This window comes from Euphorbia lathyris, chromosome 1, assembly GCF_963576675.1.
Source record: "Euphorbia lathyris chromosome 1, ddEupLath1.1, whole genome shotgun sequence".
NCBI classification, from domain to species: domain Eukaryota; kingdom Viridiplantae; phylum Streptophyta; class Magnoliopsida; order Malpighiales; family Euphorbiaceae; genus Euphorbia; species Euphorbia lathyris.
Window position 1 is genome coordinate 17,558,865 of NC_088910.1, and position 24,608 is coordinate 17,583,472.

Sequence of the window (24,608 nt, forward strand, 5' to 3'; positions counted from 1 at the left end):
CCAATAGATAAACTCCTCCTCCAATATTAAAAAAAAAAGAAATGCCCTTATTTGTCTTTTTGCATAAACCGCTATTATCAAGCAGCTAATTTTCACCAAAAAGGTCTACACAAACAGCTAGTCAAATCAACTAGTCAAATCAGCTAATGTAATCAGCTAACAGCTAATGTAATCAGCTAACAACTAACAGGTAATTCCCAAATAGGGCCTATATCACTGTATGCGGAACTTCAAGCAATTATGGAAGGCCTCCTACTGGCACGGGATTGTAGTTTCAATAACGTAGTCATTGAATATGATGCAAAGACAGCGATCCAAGCTCTTTAGTTTAAAGAATTACCACATTCTCATTTACTTTTTACGTACGAAGATGTGTTTTTTCAGAGTACTGTTTTCCAGTATTGATTTTTTTTTCTTTTGCATATATGGAGGTCAATAAAGTTGCACATGCTATTGCTGCTTGGACAACCGAGTTAATTGAACCTATGATATTTGTAGAAGATTGTCCGACCTTAATTTGGCAGCTTGTGTATAATGACGCGAGTAGTATTGTTCATTATTATTGATTAAAAAAGAAAAAGAAAAACATGATCATACTTTTTTTTTTTTTTTTGATAAGTGATCATACTTATTTTTATTTGGCTTTAAAATAGCTATTTAGTTTTTACTTCTAATTTGGGGGATTAAATTTATTAATAGAATGGACAGAAAATAGAAAAGAAAATTTGAATTAAAAGAAAAAACTCTATAATATAGTTGCGAAAGTTTATCCAAAGAGTATAATTATTAGAATTAATTAGTTACTGAAAAACTGAATTAAATTATTATATTTTAAATTATTAATTTACTTTTCCCCAAACATAGCACAAAGAAAATAGACGACTACTGTGGACCAACAACTACCGTAAGACGATGAAAAAATAAGGACACGAACGAGAAGAAAGAAAGAACCGAAGCAGTTCATTCTTTCCACTTCACTCTCTCGGAGAGGAGCCCGCTTTTTTCACTTCAAAACCCTATCTTTTTCCGATTATTCCGATAACAACAGTCTCTCTCTCTCTCTCTCTAGTTTCTCTTTCTCTGTCTACCTCTGGAGAAAGAAACTAGAGCCGGCGGCCGCCATGGATACTTATGAAGCAACAAATATGCTGCTTTCAAAAATCAAGAGCATTGACCCAGATAACGCCTCCAAAATCATGGGTTACATCCTTATACAAGGTCACAATGAAAACGATTTGTTGTCTTTAGCTCTTGCGTCTGAACCCTTCTTGTTTAACGTCATTCTTAAAGCCAAATCCCATTTAGGACTTTCATCGAACGCCTTATCTGCACCCTCTTCTCCTTCGCCGTTAAACCCTATTTCTCGACCCCCCGGTAATCATAATCACAATCATAACCCCTTCTCGCAATCGTCTCCGAGAGTTACTCCGTTTGTTGATTTTGCGAAAAACCCATCCCCGCATTCATGGCCGGCTTCAGGTATGGTGGCGAATTGCAATGGGGGTAATGCTAATACTGCTGCTGCTGCTACTTCTATTAGTCCAAAGTCGAGTCCTTTCTTGTCTTATGATAATATTCGTGCGGGTTCCGGTTTGGTGCCGCCGTCTCCGTCGAATGGTGGTAACGGGAGCGGTGATAGCAGTAATAGTACTGGGGATTTAATTAATGAGTATCAGTTAGATGAGTATTTTTCTTTTCTTGATGATTTTCCTCAAAGGAATGAAGAAAGTTTGGACCCGAGGGTTCAATTGGGCGGTTATGATATGAATAATGTGGATGCTCATCTTCATAGGAGGAGATTTTCCGAGAGTGACGCGTGTTTTGGTGGTGAAGATGGGAACTTTGGACATGGGTTTAGGCCGTGTATGTATTTTGCTAGGGGGTTTTGCAAAAATGGGGAAAGCTGTAAGTTTGTTCATGGTGGTTTTGGTGGTGATGGTGTTGCCGAGGTTGCTGGTGGCGGTGGCTGTGGAGTCATGATGGGTTCACCGAGGGAAATGGAGGGGCTTTATCTGCAACAACATGAAGAAATGATGAGAATGAAAGCTGCACAGCAGCAAAGATTGGCTTATAATAAGTACATGAATTTCTTGTTGCAGCAAGAGGGCGACTCCGGGAGGTATTTTGAAGGAGATTCCCCATTTTCCGTTATAGCATTTTTTTTCCTCCCAATTCAACTTTCTTTTTAAAGTTAATATTTTTTATAAAAAATCTGCCTTTTATTTAGTTCAATGATCTGTAACACTTATGCTGGAAGACTCTAATATGTTCCATTTAATTTTGGCATTTATTTGACGGTTTTTTAGTTATTTGAGTATAGTATGCATATTCTTGTGTTTCCATTATAGGGCAGCTTGTTGAAATAGTTTTTTGTTTACTATGTATGATTTAGCTCAGTTTAGGAGTTGGTTTCTTCTGAATTTTTGCTTGATTTTGGAACTTTTCTGGTGATTTGGCTAATGGTGTATTAGGGTTTTGATAAATTTCAGGATGGGTGCAGCATCTCTTTTGATGGGTGATGAACTTCACAAGTTTGGTCAGTTTCGACCAGATAGGGACTTTTTAGCAATGGCAATGGAAGAAAAGGCAAATTCTGCTTCTAGGCAGATCTACTTGACATTTCCTGCTGACAGCACCTTCAAAGATGAAGATGTTTCAAACTATTTCTGGTAATTGATGATGTTATATTCAGGCCTTATGCAAAAAGTCTAAATGTTTTGGCTGAAAAATGGTTTTTATATCTACGTGGTACGTATATGATCTTGCTTGAATAGCTTTTTGTCTATCATATTTGATTGAGTACCAGAGATTTTAGTTTATGTATGGAAAAAACGGAATTGGTTAGCTTGTTAAAGAAAAAAATGGAAAACTTGTGTTAGATGTTGCAATAGTTTTGTATCGCGACAAGTTTCTATAAACATACTTCTGTTTAAAGGGGTTAGTATTTGAAGCGTTCATGGTGTTTCTTCTAAATTATGAAGGAATGGAAGCTTTGGTAGCGAAGCCCTAACCGTTAATTATTGTTATTTTTGCTTTTTTAAGTTAGGAATTCACGAAAGTGCCCTTAGTATTTGAAATATTATTTAGTCCATGGGTGACGTAATATAGTTAAAGTATTTATTTTTGTGTTTTGCAGCACTTTTGGATCGGTTCAAGACGTCAGAATCCCGTATCAGCAAAAGCGCATGTTTGGATTTGTTACATTTGTCCATCCAGAGACGGTGAAACTTATATTGTCAAGGGGGAACCCTCATTTTATTTGCGATTCACGTGTGCTTGTAAAGCCATACAAGGAAAAGGGAAAAGTTGCAAACAAGTATGACATCTCAAATATATTGTTTTTCCTGTACTCCTATCCCCGTATGGAATTGATATTCTGATTGTCGATGCAGCAGCAGGAGGCAACATCATTTACATCAGCAGTTAATGGAAAGGGGGAACTTTTCACCTTGTTCCAGCCCTTCAGGGCTCGATCCTAGAGAGCTATATGATCTTCATCTTGGTAATTACAATGTCAATGAGAAAACGTTTTCCTTGATGGGACGGTGCTATCTTATTTAAAAAAATTATCCTTTCATTTGTTCTCTTCAAAATCAATTGAACGGTCATTTTTGTATTGAATAATTTTTTTTGGGTCTGCAGGAGCAAAAATGCTCAGTCAGGAGATTATGCTAAGAAGAAAGTTGGAACAGCAGGCTGAGCTGCAGCAAGCGATCGAACTCCAAGGAAGAAGGTTGATTAATCTGCAACTCCCCGACTTGAGGGGAGATTTTGTTCACCATCATCAGCGTAGTCTCTCTGCTGGTTCACCAATTTCCATGCCGCCTTATGCTTCCATGGATCAAAATCTAAATGTGACTTCCGATTTTCAGAGACATAGTGTCTTAGAAGGTTTGCTACTCGACAATAGTTTTTAAAAACCATGATGTCTTTTGAACAATTGTCAAAGGTACTGAAGCTTTGTTTTGTTTAATTGCACACTTTCACAGCAGAAAAGGGTGATCGATCAGCCAACACCATTTGCTCTTCCGTTATTGCTGGTGACCAGAATCTTCAGCATGAAGGCAATGCAGCTTCCATTCAGTGCAATGGTACTGTCAACGGCAATGTCGAGAGCTTCAATTCCGAAGGATGCAATGCTAATAAACGGTACAAAACTTGAACACCCGCAAATTTTCTGTTAATATCAGATGCTTGCACTGTTTTCTTCTAATGCCATTGGTGAACAACTGTAGTTTTTATTTGTATTTTCATCCTAATTGTCAATAGTTCCGGAAGCATGGTTGAACAAGGTCTTCCTGATAACCCCTTTGCTTCTCCTAGAAACTCATTGGGGTCTCAAAGTGACTTCGCCCCGGGTTCGTCGCGAGTTAAAGAAATCACAGAATCCTCATCCTCGGAAAATAACGCCTTAGTGTCCGCGAGTTCCAACGATGTGGTTTCGCATAAGTTATGAAGGTGGTTCCTTCAATCCTTGCTTTGATTTGCTATTTTTAACAACATTAGGCAATTAAAAACTGAATACACGACTACATGTACGCTTATTTTTCTCTCTGTTGGATTTGAAGCCCGTGTTTTCTAGGTAACAGACGGTAGCTTGATGAACTGATCAACTTTGCTAGGGTAAGAGCGTATTACTTTTCGGTCAATTCTTCATTTGGGCAACATACATACAGTGAATAATTGAAATGATGGTTGGCCCGTGTCTTTGTTTACGAATGCAGAATAATTTAGAGCACATACAAGGAAGGGTTCTGTAGATGTATAGCAAAATTATACCTGCACCAAATGGTAGATCTGTAGAGAATCTCAGCAAGATTTCCATCATCACCATCATCAATACAATACTAGTAACAGCAACAGCATATTACATACATAATGGACAGATGAACTAATTTTGAGTAGGGTTTTCTTTTTTGTTACTTTTTGCACTTTTGTGTAGCTTTTTCCTGGACCACAAAACTCAATTAATGTTAAAGAATATCTAGACTTATTGCACTGTGCAGCAGTATACCTACCATTCCATCACCCCCTTCTCTCCTAGGAAATTACAGTCACTGTTATTATTTTCTAACCACATTTAGTCCCCGTTCGCTTCTCCTTTTCACAACCGAACAACTTGATCATTGCACCGATGGTCACTGAAGTTTGGGGTTTGTTTCAAAACGGTCACTTGATCGGCGTTGGAATGATGAGAGAGGGGTAAAGTAGAAGAGAAAAGGTGGGGGTGGGGAGGGGGGGATTTAATTTGATATGATGAAAGCATATACTTTAGGGGGGGAGTTATTTGTCTCATATAATAAGGTAGAGGTCCACATGGGGGGGAAAGGGTGACACTTTTGTCACATGGGGTGCTGACATTATGTAAAGAAGGTGTACCAGGCCAAGCCAGGGTATCACTCACTCACTCTCTCTCTCTCTCCTTTCCCTTTCAGCTGCTTCTGCTGCTTCCTCTTCTGCTCAATCTATTGTTTATTTTATGGAAACCTGTTCTCCTGTTTTCTATTTAATTTATGGTAGTTTTGCATGTGATGCACTTGTGTACCTCCATAGAGTATAGTGGATACACACACATGTACATATATGGATATGGGATAAGGGATACATTTAAGCCCCTATAGTTATTGGGGGGAGCTGGTCTAGCTTCTATTTACAAAACAATGTAATTTTAAGTTAAAACGTTTAGGATGATGCAATTTCAAGTCTCATTAATTGAAAGATGAGTCGTTTTTCATGTGCAATTTCATGTTTTGATCAACTTCCATTGTTATGACCATCTAAAATTGCACATCGTCTGTTAATTAAAAAAACACTATCTTCAGTTAATCATACAGCTAAATTTGTACGTTGTTCCTATACATATACACAAAGGAATTTGGGTATTGACTAAACATAATTTGATTGTAATTGAAAATCAATGTAACCGAGCTGAATGGACACTGTTGTGTTAATTGAAGTGTTGTGATGTGGGGTTTTTTTCGGTTATTTAAAGTTTACAGTTATTGGTGAAGTGTTGAAATTTACTAATTTGGATATGTTAAATCATCATAAGGCTTAGATGTAATAAATTTATATCACGGTGAAATTTTGTTATAACTATAGTACATGTTTCTAAATTTTACTTTTGATATAAAATTTGTGAATTTTACATTTTATAATATTGAAGTTGAAATTGATAAAAATCCATTAAAGAAATAATAAGATGAAAGTAAGTATTTAATCATAATTTTTTGTTCCATGGATTAAAAAATGAGTCAAATAATGTACTCAAACTTGTCCAAGTTAAAATTTCATTAAATTTTGTTTATGGATTTTTTTTGTTGTTGATTGGGACTTTAATATTACATTTAAGTAAAGTTTAAGGATATTTATATTAAAAAAAAGAAATCTAAGGGCTATAATGTTAATGACACTATAGTTTGGGACCATAGATTTATTTTACCTTAATGGTTATGTTTAGTGTAAAAAATTAGAAGCTTAGACTACTTTTGGATGTTAATGTTATAATTGGAACCCTTGAGGTTTTCATTGATTAAGAATTATATACTGTACACAACACAATTAAGCCTACAATCAAGGGAATAATAAGAAAATAATTTATTTCCTAAACAATAGGATTTTCCTAAATAATAGGATTATTTACATATCTAACACACCCCGTAGTCGAAGCGGGAGGAGGTCGAACGTTGAGACTAGATCTGAAGTCGTCAAAAAGAATCTGTGGTAGACCTTTGGTGAAAATATCAGCTATTTGATGTCGGGAAGGAACATAAGAACTCATACTTCGCCTTTGGCAACCTTTTTACGCACAAAATGAATATCCATCTCTATGTGTTTGATGCGTTGATGTTGAACAGGATTACCAGAGAGGTAGACAACACTTACATTGTCACAGTAAACCAGGGTGGACTTCCGAATCTGACAATGGAGCTCAAGGAGAAGATTTTAAATCCAACAAGTTTCAGAGACAACATTAGCTACCCCTCGATACTCAGCTTCGACACTAGAGCGAGAGAGAGTAGGTTGGCGTTTTGCTGACCAATAAATGGGTTGCCGCCCTCCACGATAGTATGAACCGCCGCGATGAAAGTTCGGTTGAGGCGCCGACGACGAAGGAGGAAAGGAGGCTGGCGGGGCTGTTGAGGCGACGGTCAGTGAGGCAGAGTCGGCGGAGACCGCCGTTTTGGGGGTACGGGCAGTTTCTTCAAGCACGAGCATCGACCAGGCTTTGTAGAATTGCGGCAGTGTATCTTCGTGGCGGATTTGCGTACCAATGGTTTCATATGCATCTGCAAGGCCAAAAATTAATTGAAGGACCAAGCGATCATTAGTTACCGGAGAACCGATATTAGCGAGTTGATCGGAAAGAGATTTCAGGTGTTGACAGTAAGAGGACGCATCCGAAAAATTCTCCATCTTGACATTAGAAAATTTCTATTGGAGATATAACGCCCTCGAGTTTTTGTTATCAGAGAAAATATTCTCCAATCGATCCCAAGCTGTAGCGGCGGTCAAGTTCGGTGCAATTATTGTGTTAACCAATTCAAGAGTTATGGTGCCATAGCTCCACTGCAACACAATTGCATCGATGCGAGACCAAAGGCTCGGATCCTTATATTTCAATACGGAGGAGGAGTATTCTGATTTGTCATCGGACGACGGAAGTATATAATCGAGAACAAGAAAAGCTCTGGCATGGTTTTTAAACAACTCAACCCATGTTGTATATTGGGTGGTTTTAACGCTCAACGGTTCCTTGATGAAAGAGGAAATATTGGTGATAGAGAGGGCGTGATGAGTCGGCAGAGGGGTGGTGGAGGAAGATGTTTTGTCGGTCATGACGGCCGTTGGGAGAAGAAGGAAGAGAGAGAGGAGGCAGGATCGGTGTTAGGGAATAATTAAGCTGTTGATACCTTGTTATAATTGGAACCCTTGAGGTTTTTATTGATTAAGAAGAGTTTATATATACAACACAATACACAATTAAGCCTACAATCAAGGGAATAATAAGAAAATAATCTATTTCCTAAATAATAGGATTTTGCTAAATAATAAGATTATTTACATGTCTAACCGTTAAACCCTCTAATAGCATTTGTTTGCGAAAAACGGTTTGAGAAAACGAATTGGATCCAAACGTTAATTTAGAAAAATATGATTTTAAAAGTTTTTTTTAATTAGATTATTAGAACATTTATATTAAAAGATTTTATCTTTTTGTCAATGTTTTGATATTGATATATATTATAAGATCCTCACATTCTCTTATATTAAATAAAGAATCATATATATAGACTAGTATTTATATATAAATAGGAATAGTATAAATAGCAAAATATAGCCAATAGTTCCTATTTAGATGATAACTCCTATTTATCATTGCTATATATATTTATTTACTTTTCACAATTTTTTTTTATTTACATCCTTCCAATTCTAATGTAAATAATTACTAAGAAAATGATAAAAGTATGTAATGCCAATAATATTTCCATTAAACCCTAAATTTTATTCGTCGGATAATATAATCTTAGCTACGGTGGTCTATTATTTCGTTCATATATTTCTTCTAATTAATAATTTTTCCATGTATCATATTTATTTACATTATCTCCACATAGTTTTTAACTCATCCAATTTTTGGAAGATGTAATCAATCAAAGAATTTTCAAATCAAACAAAAAATTATTGGTGTGATCAAACTTTGCTTTCAATCAATCAAGTTCAAGAGCTCACTTATTCTTTTTAAATTTCTAAATGCTAGTATTAGAATCAATTGATAGATTTTAATAGAATCAATTGAGTATTTGAATCCTAAATTTTAAATTTTAAATTTTGAAATTTAAAAAATAATAACCAATCAAAGATTTTACAGTATAATACCTAATTATTGTACATGATTACATATTAATCGGAGTCGTTTTCCCTGATAAGATCATTCTTGGATTTTGCTTGTAAATACTTAGTGAGCACATGGACCACCACCTAGACTTGTCTATTTCACTGCTATACTATACTTACTTAAATTTAACGGTAATTAATTTATTAGTCCTTATATTTTGACAAAACACACTGTTTAGTCCCTGTATTTTCAAAAACATATGGTAAGGTTCCTAACCTTTTTCTCAGTGAACTGTTTAGTCCTTCCGTCTGTTTGTTAGTTTTTTTTTACCATTTATGACTTCGGAAATGACTAAATTACCTTTACTATTTACCTTCAAACTTTAGAAGAAGAAATCCAATTTAGAAGAAGAAGCTATTTGTATGGAGAACAAGAAAAAGAACAGACCTAATGCTTACGAATTTGAACGATTAAGAAGAAAATCAAGAAGAAGAACACTCAAAGTTGATTTCAGATGCATTAGAGTTTAAAGGAAAGGAAAATAAAGGAAAAGAAGAACGCAAATCCAAATTGACTAATAAAATCTTCATGAGAGTCTAATGACAGGGACTAAACAGCTCACCGAAAAAAACGTTAGGGACTAAACAGTTCATCGAGAAAAATGTTAGGGACTTTATCATGTGTTTTTGAAAATACAGGGACTAAACAGTGTGTTTTGTCAAAATATAGGGACTAATAAATTAATTACCCTAAATTTAAAAAAATTAAATTAACTGTTTTTATTTGTGATTAGGACTTTATTATTTACTCTAATTTTTTTTTTTCCTTGTGAGGGAACATGTCATTTTGCTATCAGAAAAAAGCAACTATGTCTATGTCTAGTTGTATTATAGTCCTATCTTTTTCACTCAGGTCAGGCTGGTCCTATTTTATTTTTCTTAATTAGTAACTAATTTTTAAGAAAGGGTTTAATCAAATATGGCTACTTAGATGTGCTATTAGGAAAACTTAGCTGTTCTAATTATTGTCCAAATATGCCTAATTATTTCAACATAAAGTTGACTTTATAGTTGTCCAAAAATGTCTATTTACTTCTTTAACCATAATATATTTAGTTAGTAATCGAATTTAACGACCGATCGGTCGTTAAATTTGTGACCAAATTGGTCGCTAATGATAATTTCCTGTCGCAACATGTGGGCGGGATTAGCATTTTGAAGTTGTTTAGAATGAAATGATTAATAGGCCGCTTTAAATATCTTTTTTATTTGGTTTTTTTTATTTTATTTCTAAATGGTAGAATATTCCAAAAAAGTAGAATAGAATTGTTTAGTTAAGATTGAAACGCTTTAAATATATTTTTTTATTTGTTTAGTTAAGATTGAAAAATAAGCTAATTTCTATAACAACATATAACAAGAACCATAGATATTAATAATTAAATAACAAGAATTATAAACACTATATATGAACAATTATACTAAACAGACTTTAAATAAGTTTAGAAAACTAATAAATCACTTTATTAAATTTCAGTTAATATTGTCAGACTTAGATCGTACCAATGAGTCCGACCGGACAAGCCTCCGGTCTAACCCGATAAGAACCAGATCAACCTAGGACCCAACTATCCAACCTCAGTTTTTATTTTTAAAAAACAATTAAAAATAAAAAGAAAAAGTAAAAATAAAATAGAAATCATTATTTTTAAAAAACTTTAGGGCTTTGTTTGGTAAAAAACTTTTTGGACTAAAATTAGAGATTTGAGCCACTTAGGTGTTTAACTTGTGTTTTGATGAAGAGATGTTTGAAATAACTTATTGGGTCCAAAAATCTAGTTTTGGGATCTTTTTCAATTAGTTTATTGGTCTATCTATTTTGAATGACATTTTTACTCATAATTACTACTCTTTAACCCCAAATAATTTTTTTTACCACATCCTTATTTATCATTTTTTATAAATCTAATCCGCTAACAACTAACAACTATTTGCCAAACATGGCCTAGATCTTAAGTTTAATTACTTTTACAATTTATTAATTTTTTTTCTTTCTACCTAAATAAAAGAAAAACTTAACTTTAAAATACTAATAGTTTAATGCGGAAATTATTGTAATCAAATTGAAATATGTTGGTGATGAATCTAAGAACCTATTGGGTTATAATTGAAAAAAATAATTTCAATTTCCAAATGATTTATAACTAAGGTTATAATTTTAAATTAACTATATATATTATGTCATTTAGTTCGCACTAACCCTAATAATAAACCCAGCTTGATATTTGGTCTGATTGTTACATAATTTTCAAAAGTTGTGAGACAATTGGGTAGTATGACAGGTTGGAAGATTGTTTAGGTGTTAGGCATAAAATAATTGTAGAAAATGTCATGATCTGATATGATATGATACTGTTTATGTTTATGTTTATGTTAATGCTTATATTCTTTGATTGAATAATTAAAAATATGATTAAATATTCATCAACAATTATTATTTTCTCCAATGATTATTCCTCCACCCATGCATTAGAGAACAAACATCCAAGTTTGATTATACTAAGACTTACTTGATTTATCCTAATTTAGTATTATTATTTTATTATTAATAGAATAGCCAAAAATATTATCAAAAAAAGGAAAAATAGTTGACCAAAAGATAAGAAAAGAGACAAGTTTGATGGGTGAAGTCTAAGTCAGTATTAAAGAAGAGAAATTGCAAACTGCAAACCAGCATAAGAGTGGGCAGTATGTGTCTCTATCTAATCAGAAAATATATTTGAAATGACATTTTGGAATTTTGGAATCTAAAACTCAAAGAAAAGAAAGGGCCATGATTAGATTAGAGAGAGAGCCCAATAATGGAATGACTATAAACATTACTAAAATTGAATGAGTATTGCTAAACCCTAAAAAGCTAAGCCCATTTTTATCAACCCACACCATCATTGCTTTGCTTTGCCAGTTTTCAGGTGCTCTAGCCAACTGGGTGGGGTGGGACACATTTTCAGAGGGACTAAACTAAAGTATTCATGCTTACTGAAATTTGAGGTCGGTTTTGTAAAACTCCTAATCTTGTTCGTAAGCCCGATTTTGAGGGTGTGTGAGAAGTGTGACAATATATGATCTTTAGGTTTGAGGTCATTTAGATGTTGTTTTTTTTTATGAGAGAGAAAGATAATGTTTAGAGAGAGAAAACTCCAAAAATGATGATTTTAAAAAATTAAGAATATGGTTCCATAGTAAATATGAATACCAAACAAGTTTAATTCTTAAAAATTTTCATTTTGAGATCGTTATCGGCCAAATTTGGTAAAGTAAAAAAAACATATAAAATTTTACATATTTGTGTTTGCAAAAAAAATACCACAGGTACCATATTGCAAATCGACCAAACCAAGTACTTTTTTTTATAATTAACCCTATATTTATAAAGATAATTTGTTTCCAGAGTTAAAAGTTTTATGGACTATTTTACCAAGAGAGATAAAAAAATATTATTGAGATATTGGATTATTTGAAACTATTTGATTGTTTTCCTTAAATGATGTTATTGACTACATGGCAGAAACAAGTTTTTTTAAAATTGAAGTTATTTGAATCATATTTACAATTGATTATGTTATAAGAAAAATTAAATGGATTCACTTTATTTTCTATCGAACACAATTTGTTTGAAGCTATTGATTATAAAAGTTTAGTTAGTGATTTTGTTTGAAAAATGCAAAGAACTATTTTTATTTGATTTTTGATATCATATCAAACAAATCAGGCACATGGCACTAAGAAGCTCTCAGATCAACTACTATATGTTATAATCTGGACATTCAGATCAGTTAAAGAGGTTTCCATGGAATGTTTTCCCTCCAAGAGAAACCCTCATGCGACTAGGTTGAAGACTGCACATTATGAAAGACTTCTCCTAAAACCAGATTCCTAGTATGAGGAGGAGTCCTAACACCAAAAAGACTAGAATGCCTTATACATAGACAGATATGACTACATCTTACGATACGTTAACACTATAACCTACAACTAGTTCTTACTCTTCAATCCTTCCTAAGCACTTACTAACTTAGGCATTGAAGCGGGTTCGCCGGACTTCAACCACTTTTTGGATCTTTGATTTTGTTTTACAGGTTAAATCCGGAAGATTCGGCAGGACATTCAGATTCTCAGTTACAAGTTCACATACACATATATCAATTTTCATGTAATTAATTTCTAAAATGTTGTATTTTTTGTTTTATTAGTTGAGTTTTTTTCTTAAATTTTATATAGGACACTCGAAATTTCAAGATCGGTCATGTGTATTCACGTGAGGCTTAGTTTGTATATAATCAATTTTTATTTTTATTTTTTTGGTGTCCGTTATTATTTCAATGAGTTTTTATACTCAAATTTATTATAATGATTTTATTGAAATAAAATGTGAAGATTAATAATTGTATTAAAATGAAAAAGTTTGATGACCTTGTAAAATAGACTCAAACTGTAGTAATGGTCAGTGTATTTTACCCGATTTTAAAATAGTGTTTAATGAATAATGGTCCCAATGTATAATATAAGAAAAAAACTTTTACTGAGAGAAAATTTATGTAAGATCTTGACAAATCGATGAATCCATTGTCATAAAATATGTCTGGAATTTATGTTGTGCTCTATAGAAGTATCAAAGTCATTGTGTAAATAAACAAAAGAATAGTGAAATAACAAGAGACAAAATAATGTACATTTTGGCTTCTTATTAGAGAGATTATCCTGTTAGCCCATTTTTATTTAAAATAAAAGTATAGGGTATAATTTAGAATAAAGTTTTATTTGGAAAAAAGTAAAAATAAAAAATAAAATAAAGAAAAAAAATATTTGTGCATTTTCTTATTTTCCAGCATCATTTCTACTTCAATTAATTTTTTGGGATACAAAATGACGGTTTTTTTGTTCCTCAAAGCCTTAATACGTATCGTGAGAAGTGTAGAGAGTGTTTTTAGGAAGTGGTGGGATGATGGTTGAGGTGTCAGGACCAAAAAATCTATAAATAGGAGCAGAAATCTATACTATATATTTCCTGACCTAATACTTGCTATTAAGGCTTTTGTTTTTTTTTTTTTTTTATAGAAACTAAAATACAACATTACAACTCAATAAGAAAAGTCACAGCATAATAGATCAAAGCAAGAGTCTAGAACACATTCTATTAGAACTTCAAGATCATCGAGGTTTAAAGCATATTTTGCAATGTAGTGTGGGGTAAATTACATACGTGGTGTACAATCTTTACCTATTTTCACACTTTGGTGTACAACCTTCAATTTTGCACACTAAAATATACAACCTTTTGGTGACCTTCCACTAAAGTGTACAGCAGGTAATTGTGACTCAGCAATTTAACTTTTCTAAAAATAAAAAATTAACCTAATAAATAAAAAATTACCTTTATACCCTTTATAAAATCATCTTCTTCAACCTCCACCCTTATTTTCTTTCTACTCCATTTTCAAAAATTATTTCTCTCTCTTCAACCTTCATACTTGTTTTCTTTGTACTTCATTTACAAAAATTATTTCTCTCTCTAACTCTCATCTCTCTCCTTCTCTCTCTAACTCTCATCTCTCTTTTATTTTCTCTCTCATCACTTATCTCTCTAACTACTACTCTTCCCACACCGTAGCAAACCTGCCAGTTTAGGAACAGTACGCCAGCAATGGATACCATTGTTAAGGATGAAACTCACAAGCTTCTCATCTTCATCAATAGTCCAAGGACCTCGTTTTAGTCCGATCTTGTCGCAGTAAGGTTGTCTACTCATTCTGAATTCTCAAGAGCTAATTAATTAAAAAGGAGATTTATAGTGGGCAACGATGCTTGACAAATCATTAAATCTATAAACTAAGAGGGAGGATAGGATGGATGTTGTCAATCATTGACATTACAATTTATTTAATTTAATCAAATTGGAGACATGAAACTTTTCTACAGGAAAGAAGAACTAAATGTGGGTCGTCTTCTTTCAGTTTCAGTTGACAATTTTTAAAAATTAATAAGATGATTATTGTAAAGTCTTTTTCCTAACTCTTCCATCTCTCTCATCACGCTAATTGCTGTAGGTTTTTCTTTGTCTACGCATTCTGTCCGCCCAAGTGGTTGAATTCTCCAAATCTAAATTAGAATTACTTTTCCTAATCAACTCAGAAAGATGAGATTGCCATCTCTGTTCCCAGTTGTTCATATCACCCATTCCCAGTTCGCATCGCCGCGATCTCGCCGTGAAATTAGCATGCAAACCCAATTTTAATTTCCTAACTAGCTTATAAGATATTTTAGAGAAAGAAAGGGAGAATTAGAGAGAGATGGAAGAGTTAGAGAGAGAAGTGACGAGAGAGATAAGAGAGAAAATAAAAGAGAGATGAGAGTTAGAGAGAGAAATCATTTTTGTAAATGGAGTACAAAGAAAACAAGTATGAAGGTCGAAGAGAGAGAAATAATTTTTGAAAATGGAGTAGAAAGAAAATAAGGGTGGAGGTTGAAGAAAATGATTTTATAAAGGGTATAAAAGTAATTTTATATTTACTGGGTTAATTTTTTATTTTTAGAAAAGTTAAATTGCTGAGGTGGCGCGTTGACTTCGGGTTGACCGGTCACAATTACCTGCTGTACACTTTAGTGGGAGGTCACCAAAAGGTTGTATATTTTAGTGTGCAAAATTGAAGGTTGTACACCAAAGTGTGAAAATAGGTAAATGTTGTACACCACGTATGTAATTTACCCATGTAGTGTGCAGTAAAATTGTCCTGCCTTCTCACATGCTTGAAAGATATGCTGTCAAAACTCTGTATCAAGGATTTAATATCCTTACAAATGAGACCAAATTCGTTTAAAACCATACAATCAAAGTTGATTGTGATAAGAGTTAATGAATCACTTTCAATAATTAAAGAACGCATGCTGCAATAAAAGGCCAAACGCATCCCCTACAACACAGCCACCCCTTCCGCAATTTCAACAACAGAACATCTGAACTTAGGGAAACCAACTAATACCATTGGAAGGCCTCTATAATCACGAATAATTACGCTGATTCCACAATTAGAACCATTTTCCAGCACCCCAACGTCACAATTTAATTTAAAAAGATTAGCAGGCGGTGGCAGCCATCTGACGTCTTCTTGGTGCGAGGACGCCAAAGTTCCACAACTATCAGGCCTAACTTTAAACTCATTCTTGATTTCATCCCCACGATTGATAATCCAATTCTCATCAAAACTTGACTGGCCACTTACGACACGATTACGATTGAACCATAATAACCAACAAGTTCATCTCCTGAAATTCTCTTAAACATTGAATCCAGCCAATCCCTTACAGCGAAAATTAAAAGCTTGTCATATTGCTTAGACGGATTAAGCTTCTTCCAAATACGTTTAGCAAAAGGACAACAACAAAGAATATGTTTGAAAGTTTCTCCAACAGCAGCACATATACTGCATATATCTGTAACATTTAAACCACGAATCAATAAATTATTGTGGCAGGGGAGAGCATTTTGAGCAGCTTTCCACAGGAAAAATTTGAGTTTAGGGGGGTAGAAACTTTTCATAACCGATTCCAGAACTGAGCCAAATCGAAATTAGAGGAGTTGCTACCTTCATTCTGTCATCTCATTTCCTTAGCAACCCAGTAACATGACTTCACAGAATAAATACTTTTTTTTATCAATAGTCCAAAAAATTCTATCATCAGGCAGTCGGTAACTTATTAGGATTTTCACAATGGCACGAGCTTCATCCGGGGGAAAGCATTGGAGATAATTTGAAAATTCCAACATTTATTCACCGGATCAATAAGGCAATCAACAGTTTACCTGACACATTATTAGATACTATCAAGGGTCACATATGTCTTCTTGTAGAGATCCAATTATCCCTCCAAATATGAATACTTTGTCCGTTTCCCACTCTCCACCAAAGGCCCCTAGCTAGTAGAGCACGCCCCTTAAGAATGCTTCGCCAAACATAACTAGTGTTATAGCCCACGACAGCACTTAAGAAAGACGAATTCGGAAAATATTTCGCTTTAATGATCCTAGCCATAAGAGAATTGGGGTTAGAAATAATTCTCCACCCTTGCTTAGCCAACATAGCCAGGTTGAAAGATTCAATCCATCGGAAACCTAACCCGCCATCTCTCTTTGATTTGCAAATTCGATTCCATAACCCAACATAATTTCTTATTACTCACCTTATTCCCCCACCAAAAAGATCTAATGAGTTGATGAATTTCCAAACAAAAGGAGCTTGGAAGAGCAAAACAACTCATCACATACTGGGGAATGGATTGAGCGATAGATTTGATCAAGACCTCTTTGCCAGCCTATATCGAATATATGAAAAAATATGTCTCTTTGATTGACCAATGATTGTAGGAAGCCCTAGGTACTTATTGTTGGTCCCTTATAACGTAACAAGTTAGGTCCAAGGGGGGGATAGGAACTATTTAAAATTTTAAGTACGTTAAGGCTGACTTCTTTTCTTTGAAAAGGATTACACAGCGCGCTGAGTCAATAAGACACTAGCTTAGTCAACTGGTGACTAAGTCAGCTTCTTTCGTTGAGTCAGGAGATAACACTTTGAGTCTATTCCTGGACTTAGATACTCAATACACACAACTCAGCGTGACCTCTTTACTTGGTCAGTTTTGTTTAAGCAAGCAATATATATATGAAGGAGTTTAAGGTTAGAAAGATATTACTCAGCAGATTTATCCAGGTTTGGCCTCCAAGCCTACGTCCTGTCCCCGGAACACGTTCCGAGATTTCGAATTCTCTACTGAGCTCTTTAACGGTAGAGCATCAAACCTTTTACAACTTAGAAGCTGAGTATAACAAGAGTACCTTCCTCTATACCTCTACTCACTCCTAATCTCTCGCTGAGTACTATAACCGAGTACTCAGCCTCTCCTTTCTAATCTCTAGAAATGATAAGTGTTTGTCCTAAACAACAATTGCTAAGACACCTTAGATGATTTAATAATCACTCTAGACTTTTACACGAAAGATATGAAATTTGGTGTAAGATTGCTTTGCTTTTTCTTACAGAACTTTGAGTAGAATTTTGGTCAGCGTAATGGCTTGATCAAGTTCTGTGTGTGATGAAGCAACTGAAGGGCTCTATTTATAGAGACATCTGAGACATCGGTCATTTCGAATTTTGAAATAACCGTTGGAGGGAAACGACTTCCTGTCGTTGTCACTCAGTCTTGCTCAGAGCTCTCGGCCAATCAGATTTGAGTATCTTCTGTCCTCGGTCAGTGTTGAGCAGCTTTTAGTCAGCTCGACAGATTGTCTCTCCATTTATGGTAAGGTCAACTAGACAGCGTTCTGTGTCTCCTGAACTTTACCCAAAGTGGAAACACTTTGTCTGGAAGTTGTTCTTGCTCAGCTGCTGTCTTGTACTCTTTGTCGATTCAACTCAGCGGCTTCACTCCGAAGTTGTTCAACGAAGGTCTTCTAGATCCTTCTCTTGCTGAGTTACGTTTTGATCATAACGACAGTGTTTTGTACACGCGGGCCGAGTCGTCTTGATCTGTTTGACTTGGGCCTTGACTTTCGTATGGGCCTTGGGATTTTTAATTCTTTATGTCTTATAAACAATTTTAACTCAACATTGAACAAACACATTAGTATAATAAATCAAAGCATTTAAACTTAGTGTGTTTAGAATATATTTAATTTTACTTAAATAATTTTGTCAAATCAAAATCATGTGGAAAGGTGTTTCAACACTTCTAAACCACCTCCTTAACCCCTAACAAGTTACACATCTGAGATTTCATTTCCGAACTGACATTTTTGGAGAAAGAAATATCTATTTTCTCAAAATTGATTTGTTGGCCCGACGCCTTCTCATAGCATCTTAACAATTGTTTAATATGGCTGCACTCCCTGATATTGGCTTTGGTAAAAAATAGTCATCATCAAAAAAACAAATGTGAGACACTAGGTCCATACCTGCTGCATTTAAAACTGTGAATCATTCCTTTGGCCTCTGCATCAAATATCAAGGCAGACAAAGCTTCAACACAGATAAGGAAAAGATAGGGAGAGATTTAATTATACAGAATGAAGCTGTCAAATTTTACAGACTTGAATAGTCGTAAAATTCTAATAGACATCTCCCTTTATGAAAAGTCGTTTTTCGTTTGTGAATAGTCGTGTTCGTTCATGAACAGTCATGTCCGTTCGTGAATAGTCGTGTTTATTCATGAATAGATATGTCCATTTGAGTTTTATTTATACAAAATGAAGCTGTCAAATTTTACAGACTTGAAAATCAAAATAATAGTATATTGTATGAACTAAGACGACACACTAAGAAAATTGGAGACTTTTTTTTTTTTTGCAAGAATATGTAAGTGGACAAACATTTAGGGATAAGAGATTTTCTTTCATGCTTTGGAAGACTAATTTTTCTTAACAAATATTATAATTATAATTTCGAGAGTTATAAAACCATTAATTAGTTTTAATATAACAATTTAATTCAACTAAATTGATTTTTTTTTATGAAAATGTTTATAACTTCGTTAGATTAAAACACAACAAGTACAATAAAAAAACAACAACAGTAAGAATCAATTCTTACAAGATCTACAAAGAGACTAAAACGGCTACAGAGAGCAAAAAAGGTCATAAAGGCATAAAAAACACAAAACAACTATAAAACATATATTTATCGTAAATTGAAATCTGCAGAAAAGTAGATGCAATCCAATCTTCAGCATTTAGGTCATTCTGAACATTCGGATCTGAGTCATTTCTTTTAATGCAACCACGTAGATATATTGATCCACGTACAAGATAAATCGTTTCCGTACTTGCTAAATTCGAAAATGATATAAATGAAAGAATAACAGAGAGCAGATACAATTCAAACGGATGAAGAGATCCGATAAAATATATGGAAACTGACTAAAAAGAAAAAACAATAAAGTAAAACACATAAAATCAGTTATAAAGCAATAAAAAATTTAAACTGAAAATTCAATTTAATTGCTAAATGTATTATATTTATAATTATAATTATGAAATAAAAACTTTAACGTTTGCCGTGTCATAAAAAAATGTTGATGTGTCATGTTTAGAAAGACTCAATATTTAAGTTTTTATATATCAGTAATAGAAGATATAAACACTCTACGAATGTTTATATAAAATACCACATTCAAGAATAACATTACATACAAGAGTAGAATAACGAGATTCATAATTGAAAATAAGACTTAACAGTGTCTTAGAGCATTTCCAATAGAGTTTGCTATAAAAGTTACCAACACTTAACATATCATACTAAAAGATAATATTTTATTTCCTACCACATCCACATCATTTTATTGCTCCAAATCGCTCCCATTTTGAGGTAAATTTCGACATTTTTTTTTAACAAAATGCATGAGTTTGGAAACTCCATAAACCACAAATCTGTATTTGGAAGTTTCAAAACCGCGAAACTGTGTTTGCGAAAAGGTCAAACTACAATATTTATTTTTGTCTTTACCTTATCAATAACATAACCTCCAACTGCTTCATTCTCTATAAATTGTCTAAAAATTGATTAAATTTTATTTTTGTTAATTTAAACTTATCAAACAAATAATATAAGAAAGTTTGGCGTACAGTCTCTAAATATATATAGAAACTATAAATGTCAATATAAAATATCATATTAAAAAATAACATTATGCACAAATAGAATAGAATAACGAGATTCATAATTGAAGAAAAGACTCGTAAAAAGTGTTTTATATTGACAAAACTTTTTATAGCATTTGAGGGTAAATTACATACATGGTATACAACCTTTGTCCTATATCACAATTTAGTGTACAACTTTCAATTTTATACATAAAACTATACAATATTTTGGTGACTTTCCACTAAAGTGTATATCTAGTAATTGTGATCGGTCAACGCGAAGTCAACGCACTACGTCAACAATCTAACCTTTCTAAAAGTAAAAGTTGACCAGTCACCGCGTCAAGTTAGCATTTTTTACTTTTAGTAATGTCAAAATGCTCACGTGGCGCATTGACTTCACGTTGACCAGTCATTATTATTGTATTGTACAATTTTATATGCAAAGTCGAAGGTTGTAAACCAAAGTGTGAAAAAAGAAAAAATTCCTGATAATTTACCCGTATTTGAAGGGTCAAAAGGTAAAATTGATTTCATTGTGTTGCATACTTATTAGACTTGCTAGTTACTTACGACCCATAAACATAGCATTAGTTCAATGATGGAACAACTCAAAAAACAGTCAGCAAATTTCTGATTGGAAGTTTGAAAACCTTCCGAATCATAATTCCAGGATATCAACGAATGAATGTAACCCAATAGAATACAAATTTTATTCTTTTTCAAAAAAACCCATCGACATTCTGCACAACATAAGGTAAAAAAATCTGATAGGATATGGAACATGGATTCTTCTGCTGCCATTGCCATATCTAGCCATGATATCATCTTCCATCAGAAGGTATGCATGTGCATTCTATGTCTCACATTCAAACACTTCAATTTTTTTGATTCTTTTCAGTACTTTCTTTCTTCGAACCCCTAAAAGGGCGAAAGAAAGAAAGAAAGAATTTCACATCAATGGTGTAACATATCTCTGTACTAAAATCTGAAGATGTGACTTCTTTTCTTCTCCATCAAAGGAAAGATGCTAAACTTTTGCACTGATGTTTTGCAGGTTTGAATTGAAATTGAATTGAATTACGAGCCATGTTCTAGTTCCATTTCTAATGCTTATAAAGTGTTTGTTTATTTGTCTCAATGAAATGTGGCAAACACAAAGAAGGATATTAAGAGACGAATCGAAGGTTAGTCAGATTTCTTGCCTTATTAATTGTTTCCATCTGTTGTGTTTTGATACGTCGTGGGCTGTGTGTCCATTAATGGACCCATTTATCAAACACGTTACTGGACTTTCTCTTAATGGCTGTGTGATCAAACGCATTTAATTTTTCAGATTTTGTTTCTCTTATTTTCTCTGTTTTTGCAATCCCCAAATGGGTTCTGATTATTCCCCTCTTCTTTTCCCTCCCTTTTCGTTTATTAATAGGTATTTTGATTGCTTTTTATCGCTGGAGAATGCTGGATTTGAATTGTGAATTAGTTTGAAATTCATCTTGGTTTTCTTAGACTTGTATTCCTTGAAAAAATTTGATCTTCAGGCTGTAAAATTCTGTTTATTTGTTCCTTCAGGAAGCTTGAGGCAATGGAAGGTAGCAGTGACAGTTCGTACAGTTCATCAGGTACCATTTTTTTACTATGGCGAGTTAGTTGACAAAATCATGAATCTGATTAGTCAAGTTAGGATTTTCCCTCGAAATAATGTCTTTTCCGAGAAAAATTCCTTAAGGTCTGGTTAATTTTTTTTTACAGACCTAACGAAACCCGTGTAACTCAGGGACGGATCCAGGGGTTTAGGGGACGCTTGAGTAGGGATGGCAACGGGTACTGTGTGACCGTGGGTACCCGACACTACCCAATCCTAATAGGACTACCCGTACCCATATAAAAGGATATGAGACGGGTGTGGGATCAAAACTATTACCCGTGATGGGTATGGGACGGGTACGAGAATGCCCTAGGGTATCGGTTAACCGTCATAAATTTTTTATATATTAAAAATTATTATTGTTTTTAGATGTAAGAGGTTGGATCAAGCCATTTGTTCTTCAACATTGAATGATACCATTAAACTACTTTATTCTTCTTGATTAAGGTTCAATTTTTAAATGGATGATTTATTAAATTTATACTTTGTTAAATTTGAAATATTTTTTATTTTATATATTGATTCTTAACGGAAGGGTACCCGCGAATTAAATGGGACGGGTATGGAATGCAAAAAGTAAACCCCGTAATGGGACAAGTAGGGTTTGGGATTGACACTGCCCGTTGCCATCTTTACGCTTGAGCATCCACTGGTTGCCAAAAACGCTAGAAATTCTATCCACTTTAATTTTTTTAATGTAAAAACACTAAAAAAATATATAAATTTAGCACCCATAAATCACAATAAGTATTAAGTACCCCTTTCAGTGAAATCTGGATCATCCAGGGGCGGAGACAGGGAGGAGCCTGGCCACCGAAACCACCCCTAGCATGGATGGTTTCGGCCCCTCCGGCCGGTAGAGCCCTCTCCTATTATAGATGGTTTCGGCCCCTATTTTCGACAAATTAAGGTTGAGATTAATTAGCTCATTTAGTTTATATTTATTTTGAGAAATTTTACAATGGTATATATGTATATTTACATAAAGAAAAAAATTGAACGAGTTCGATTTAGCAATTTTTTTTTATGCACCTAGGTGTAATCACTGCCCGTGTTTAAAACACGGGTGTCAAATGGATAACTGGGTTCACTGCAAATAGTAGATGTCAGATCCGGTGATTGGATCACCGGGTTCTTTGCATTTGAACGGGTGTTTTAAAAACCGGTTTTTTACGTCTTCTAACACGGTTAAAAATAGTTTTTGTTTTTAATCAAGCATTACCTTGGGATATATCCTTTAGAATAAACATTATGAAAAATCCATTATTAAGTTGTATGTTCTGAAATTTAATTTAAGAAATTTTGGAAATATTATAGCCAAGAAGATGTCATTGTCAGAGTTGGAAACACTGCAGCAAGAGCATGAGGAGAAGATCCAGAAGATTCAACAACTGAAAACCCAAATAGAATCATTGAAGATTCATTTGGAGAAGAAGAGGAAAGAGGTTTCAAAAGAAAAAATGGAATCTTTCAAGAGCTTGAGTGCAAAATATAACAACTTGAGAGAGGAATATAATGCATTGGTGGCTCAGAAGTTGAAGAAATAGATCATTTTGTTAGAGCTTGAAACTCAAATATTTGCAATGTTATGCTTTTCTTGTTAAAATCTCCATCTTATGTTTGTTCTGCATTAGGTTTACTTTTCTTGTATGAATCTTTATATATATATTAAATTTGTCCGTTTGGTTGATTTCCCGTTTCGTGATTGTTGAATTTATCACAAATTCATGCATCAAATTTGATTGGAATCGAATAAGGGAATGGTCTAGCACTAAATTGTACCTAATTGCTTGTGATCTCTCTCAGAGTTGTCTCGTGCCCCTAGGTATTCTCTACCTACACATCTGTGTCGGTTTTGGGTGTAAATACCCTTTTATTGCAGGTCATTCGAGCTTTTCTTGGGAGTGTGGCATGGGTTACTTCAGCTCCGTAGTGTCTGGTAGTTGAATATTGGCTCGATGCATGTGTTCGTCTGCGTTTTTTTGGCATTTTACTGAGTTAGGAAGGAAACTCAAAGGGATAAAGCTCTTTGAGCACCTGTTTTCGCCATATACTCAAAGGGGAAGAAGCTTATAACCACTCCAACCAACAGCTTGATTGATGGTATGTTTGCTCTCTGTTTTAGCCAACACGACTGAGATGATTGTGGGAAAGACAAACGCCTTTTCTGCGGAAAACTCTGTAAGCAAGGCGCAATTAAAAAAATTTCCAGTCCCAATGCTCCTGTCTGGGTTGTCTGCAAAACTGGTGTTCAAAACATCAGTTTCAAATGCAAAGATCCCGGTGATTCAATATCGAGTTGCTGCTGCAACTGAGAATGCTGCAGCAGTTGTTTTGACATTTCATACCGGTATTTGAAACAGATGTCAGTGTCATATGCTGACATTCAATCACTGAGTTCTTTGCATATAAAGTCCGTGTTTTAAACAC

The 24,608-nt window shown here is 34.0% G+C and overlaps 2 protein-coding genes across 10 annotated transcripts; both read left to right on the plus strand.

The window, feature by feature from the left end:
• Window positions 1-882: 882 nt before the first annotated feature.
• LOC136223340 (zinc finger CCCH domain-containing protein 55-like) lies at window positions 883-4,999 on the plus strand. Of its 7 annotated transcripts, none has more exons than XR_010685920.1 (9): window positions 883-2,119; window positions 2,490-2,669; window positions 3,137-3,316; window positions 3,399-3,502; window positions 3,643-3,891; window positions 3,993-4,149; window positions 4,270-4,458; window positions 4,569-4,623; window positions 4,725-4,999. XR_010685920.1 is itself a non-coding variant. In XM_066011279.1 (9 exons), exons 1-7 carry the CDS (start codon window positions 1,122-1,124, stop codon window positions 4,454-4,456), a joined length of 2,064 nt encoding a protein of 687 aa, XP_065867351.1. In that variant the 5' UTR covers window positions 885-1,121; the 3' UTR covers window positions 4,457-4,458; window positions 4,583-4,623; window positions 4,725-4,999. The 7 variants fall into 7 exon arrangements, 1 of the variants encoding a protein (XP_065867351.1); XR_010685921.1 differs by having other exon boundaries at window positions 884-2,119; window positions 3,393-3,502; window positions 3,990-4,149; window positions 4,324-4,458; XR_010685918.1 differs by having other exon boundaries at window positions 884-2,119; window positions 3,393-3,502.
• Window positions 5,000-21,129: 16,130 nt separating this feature from the next.
• On the plus strand, window positions 21,130-23,873 carry LOC136218685 (uncharacterized). 3 transcript variants are annotated; one of them, XM_066005914.1, is made up of 4 exons: window positions 21,130-21,371; window positions 21,588-21,717; window positions 22,103-22,152; window positions 23,496-23,873. In XM_066005914.1, exons 3-4 carry the CDS (start codon window positions 22,116-22,118, stop codon window positions 23,723-23,725), a joined length of 267 nt encoding a protein of 88 aa, XP_065861986.1. In that variant the 5' UTR covers window positions 21,130-21,371; window positions 21,588-21,717; window positions 22,103-22,115; the 3' UTR covers window positions 23,726-23,873. The 3 variants fall into 3 exon arrangements, with proteins under 3 accessions (XP_065861986.1, XP_065861910.1, XP_065861844.1); XM_066005838.1 differs by lacking the exons at window positions 21,130-21,371; window positions 21,588-21,717 and adding an exon at window positions 21,825-21,959 and having other exon boundaries at window positions 23,517-23,873; XM_066005772.1 differs by lacking the exons at window positions 21,130-21,371; window positions 21,588-21,717 and adding an exon at window positions 21,828-21,959.
• The last annotated feature ends 735 nt before the right edge of the window (window positions 23,874-24,608 follow it).

What these genes read in the sequence shown, in the direction of transcription:
- LOC136223340 (XM_066011279.1), top strand. Translation starts at nt 1,122, where the DNA reads ATGGATACTTATGAAGCAACAAATATGCTGCTTTCAAAAATCAAGAGC. An exon ending in AAGGGAAAAGTTGCAAACAA is followed by an intron (nt 3,317 to 3,392) that starts GTATGACATCTC and finishes TTGTCGATGCAG; the next exon opens with CAGCAGGAGGCAACATCATT. An exon ending in GAGACATAGTGTCTTAGAAG is followed by an intron (nt 3,892 to 3,989) that starts GTTTGCTACTCG and finishes ACACTTTCACAG; the next exon opens with CAGAAAAGGGTGATCGATCA.
- LOC136218685 (XM_066005772.1), top strand. Translation starts at nt 21,907, where the DNA reads ATGGGTTCTGATTATTCCCCTCTTCTTTTCCCTCCCTTTTCGTTTATT. An exon ending in CCCTTTTCGTTTATTAATAG is followed by an intron (nt 21,960 to 22,102) that starts GTATTTTGATTG and finishes TTGTTCCTTCAG; the next exon opens with GAAGCTTGAGGCAATGGAAG. An exon ending in CAGTTCGTACAGTTCATCAG is followed by an intron (nt 22,153 to 23,495) that starts GTACCATTTTTT and finishes GAAATATTATAG; the next exon opens with CCAAGAAGATGTCATTGTCA.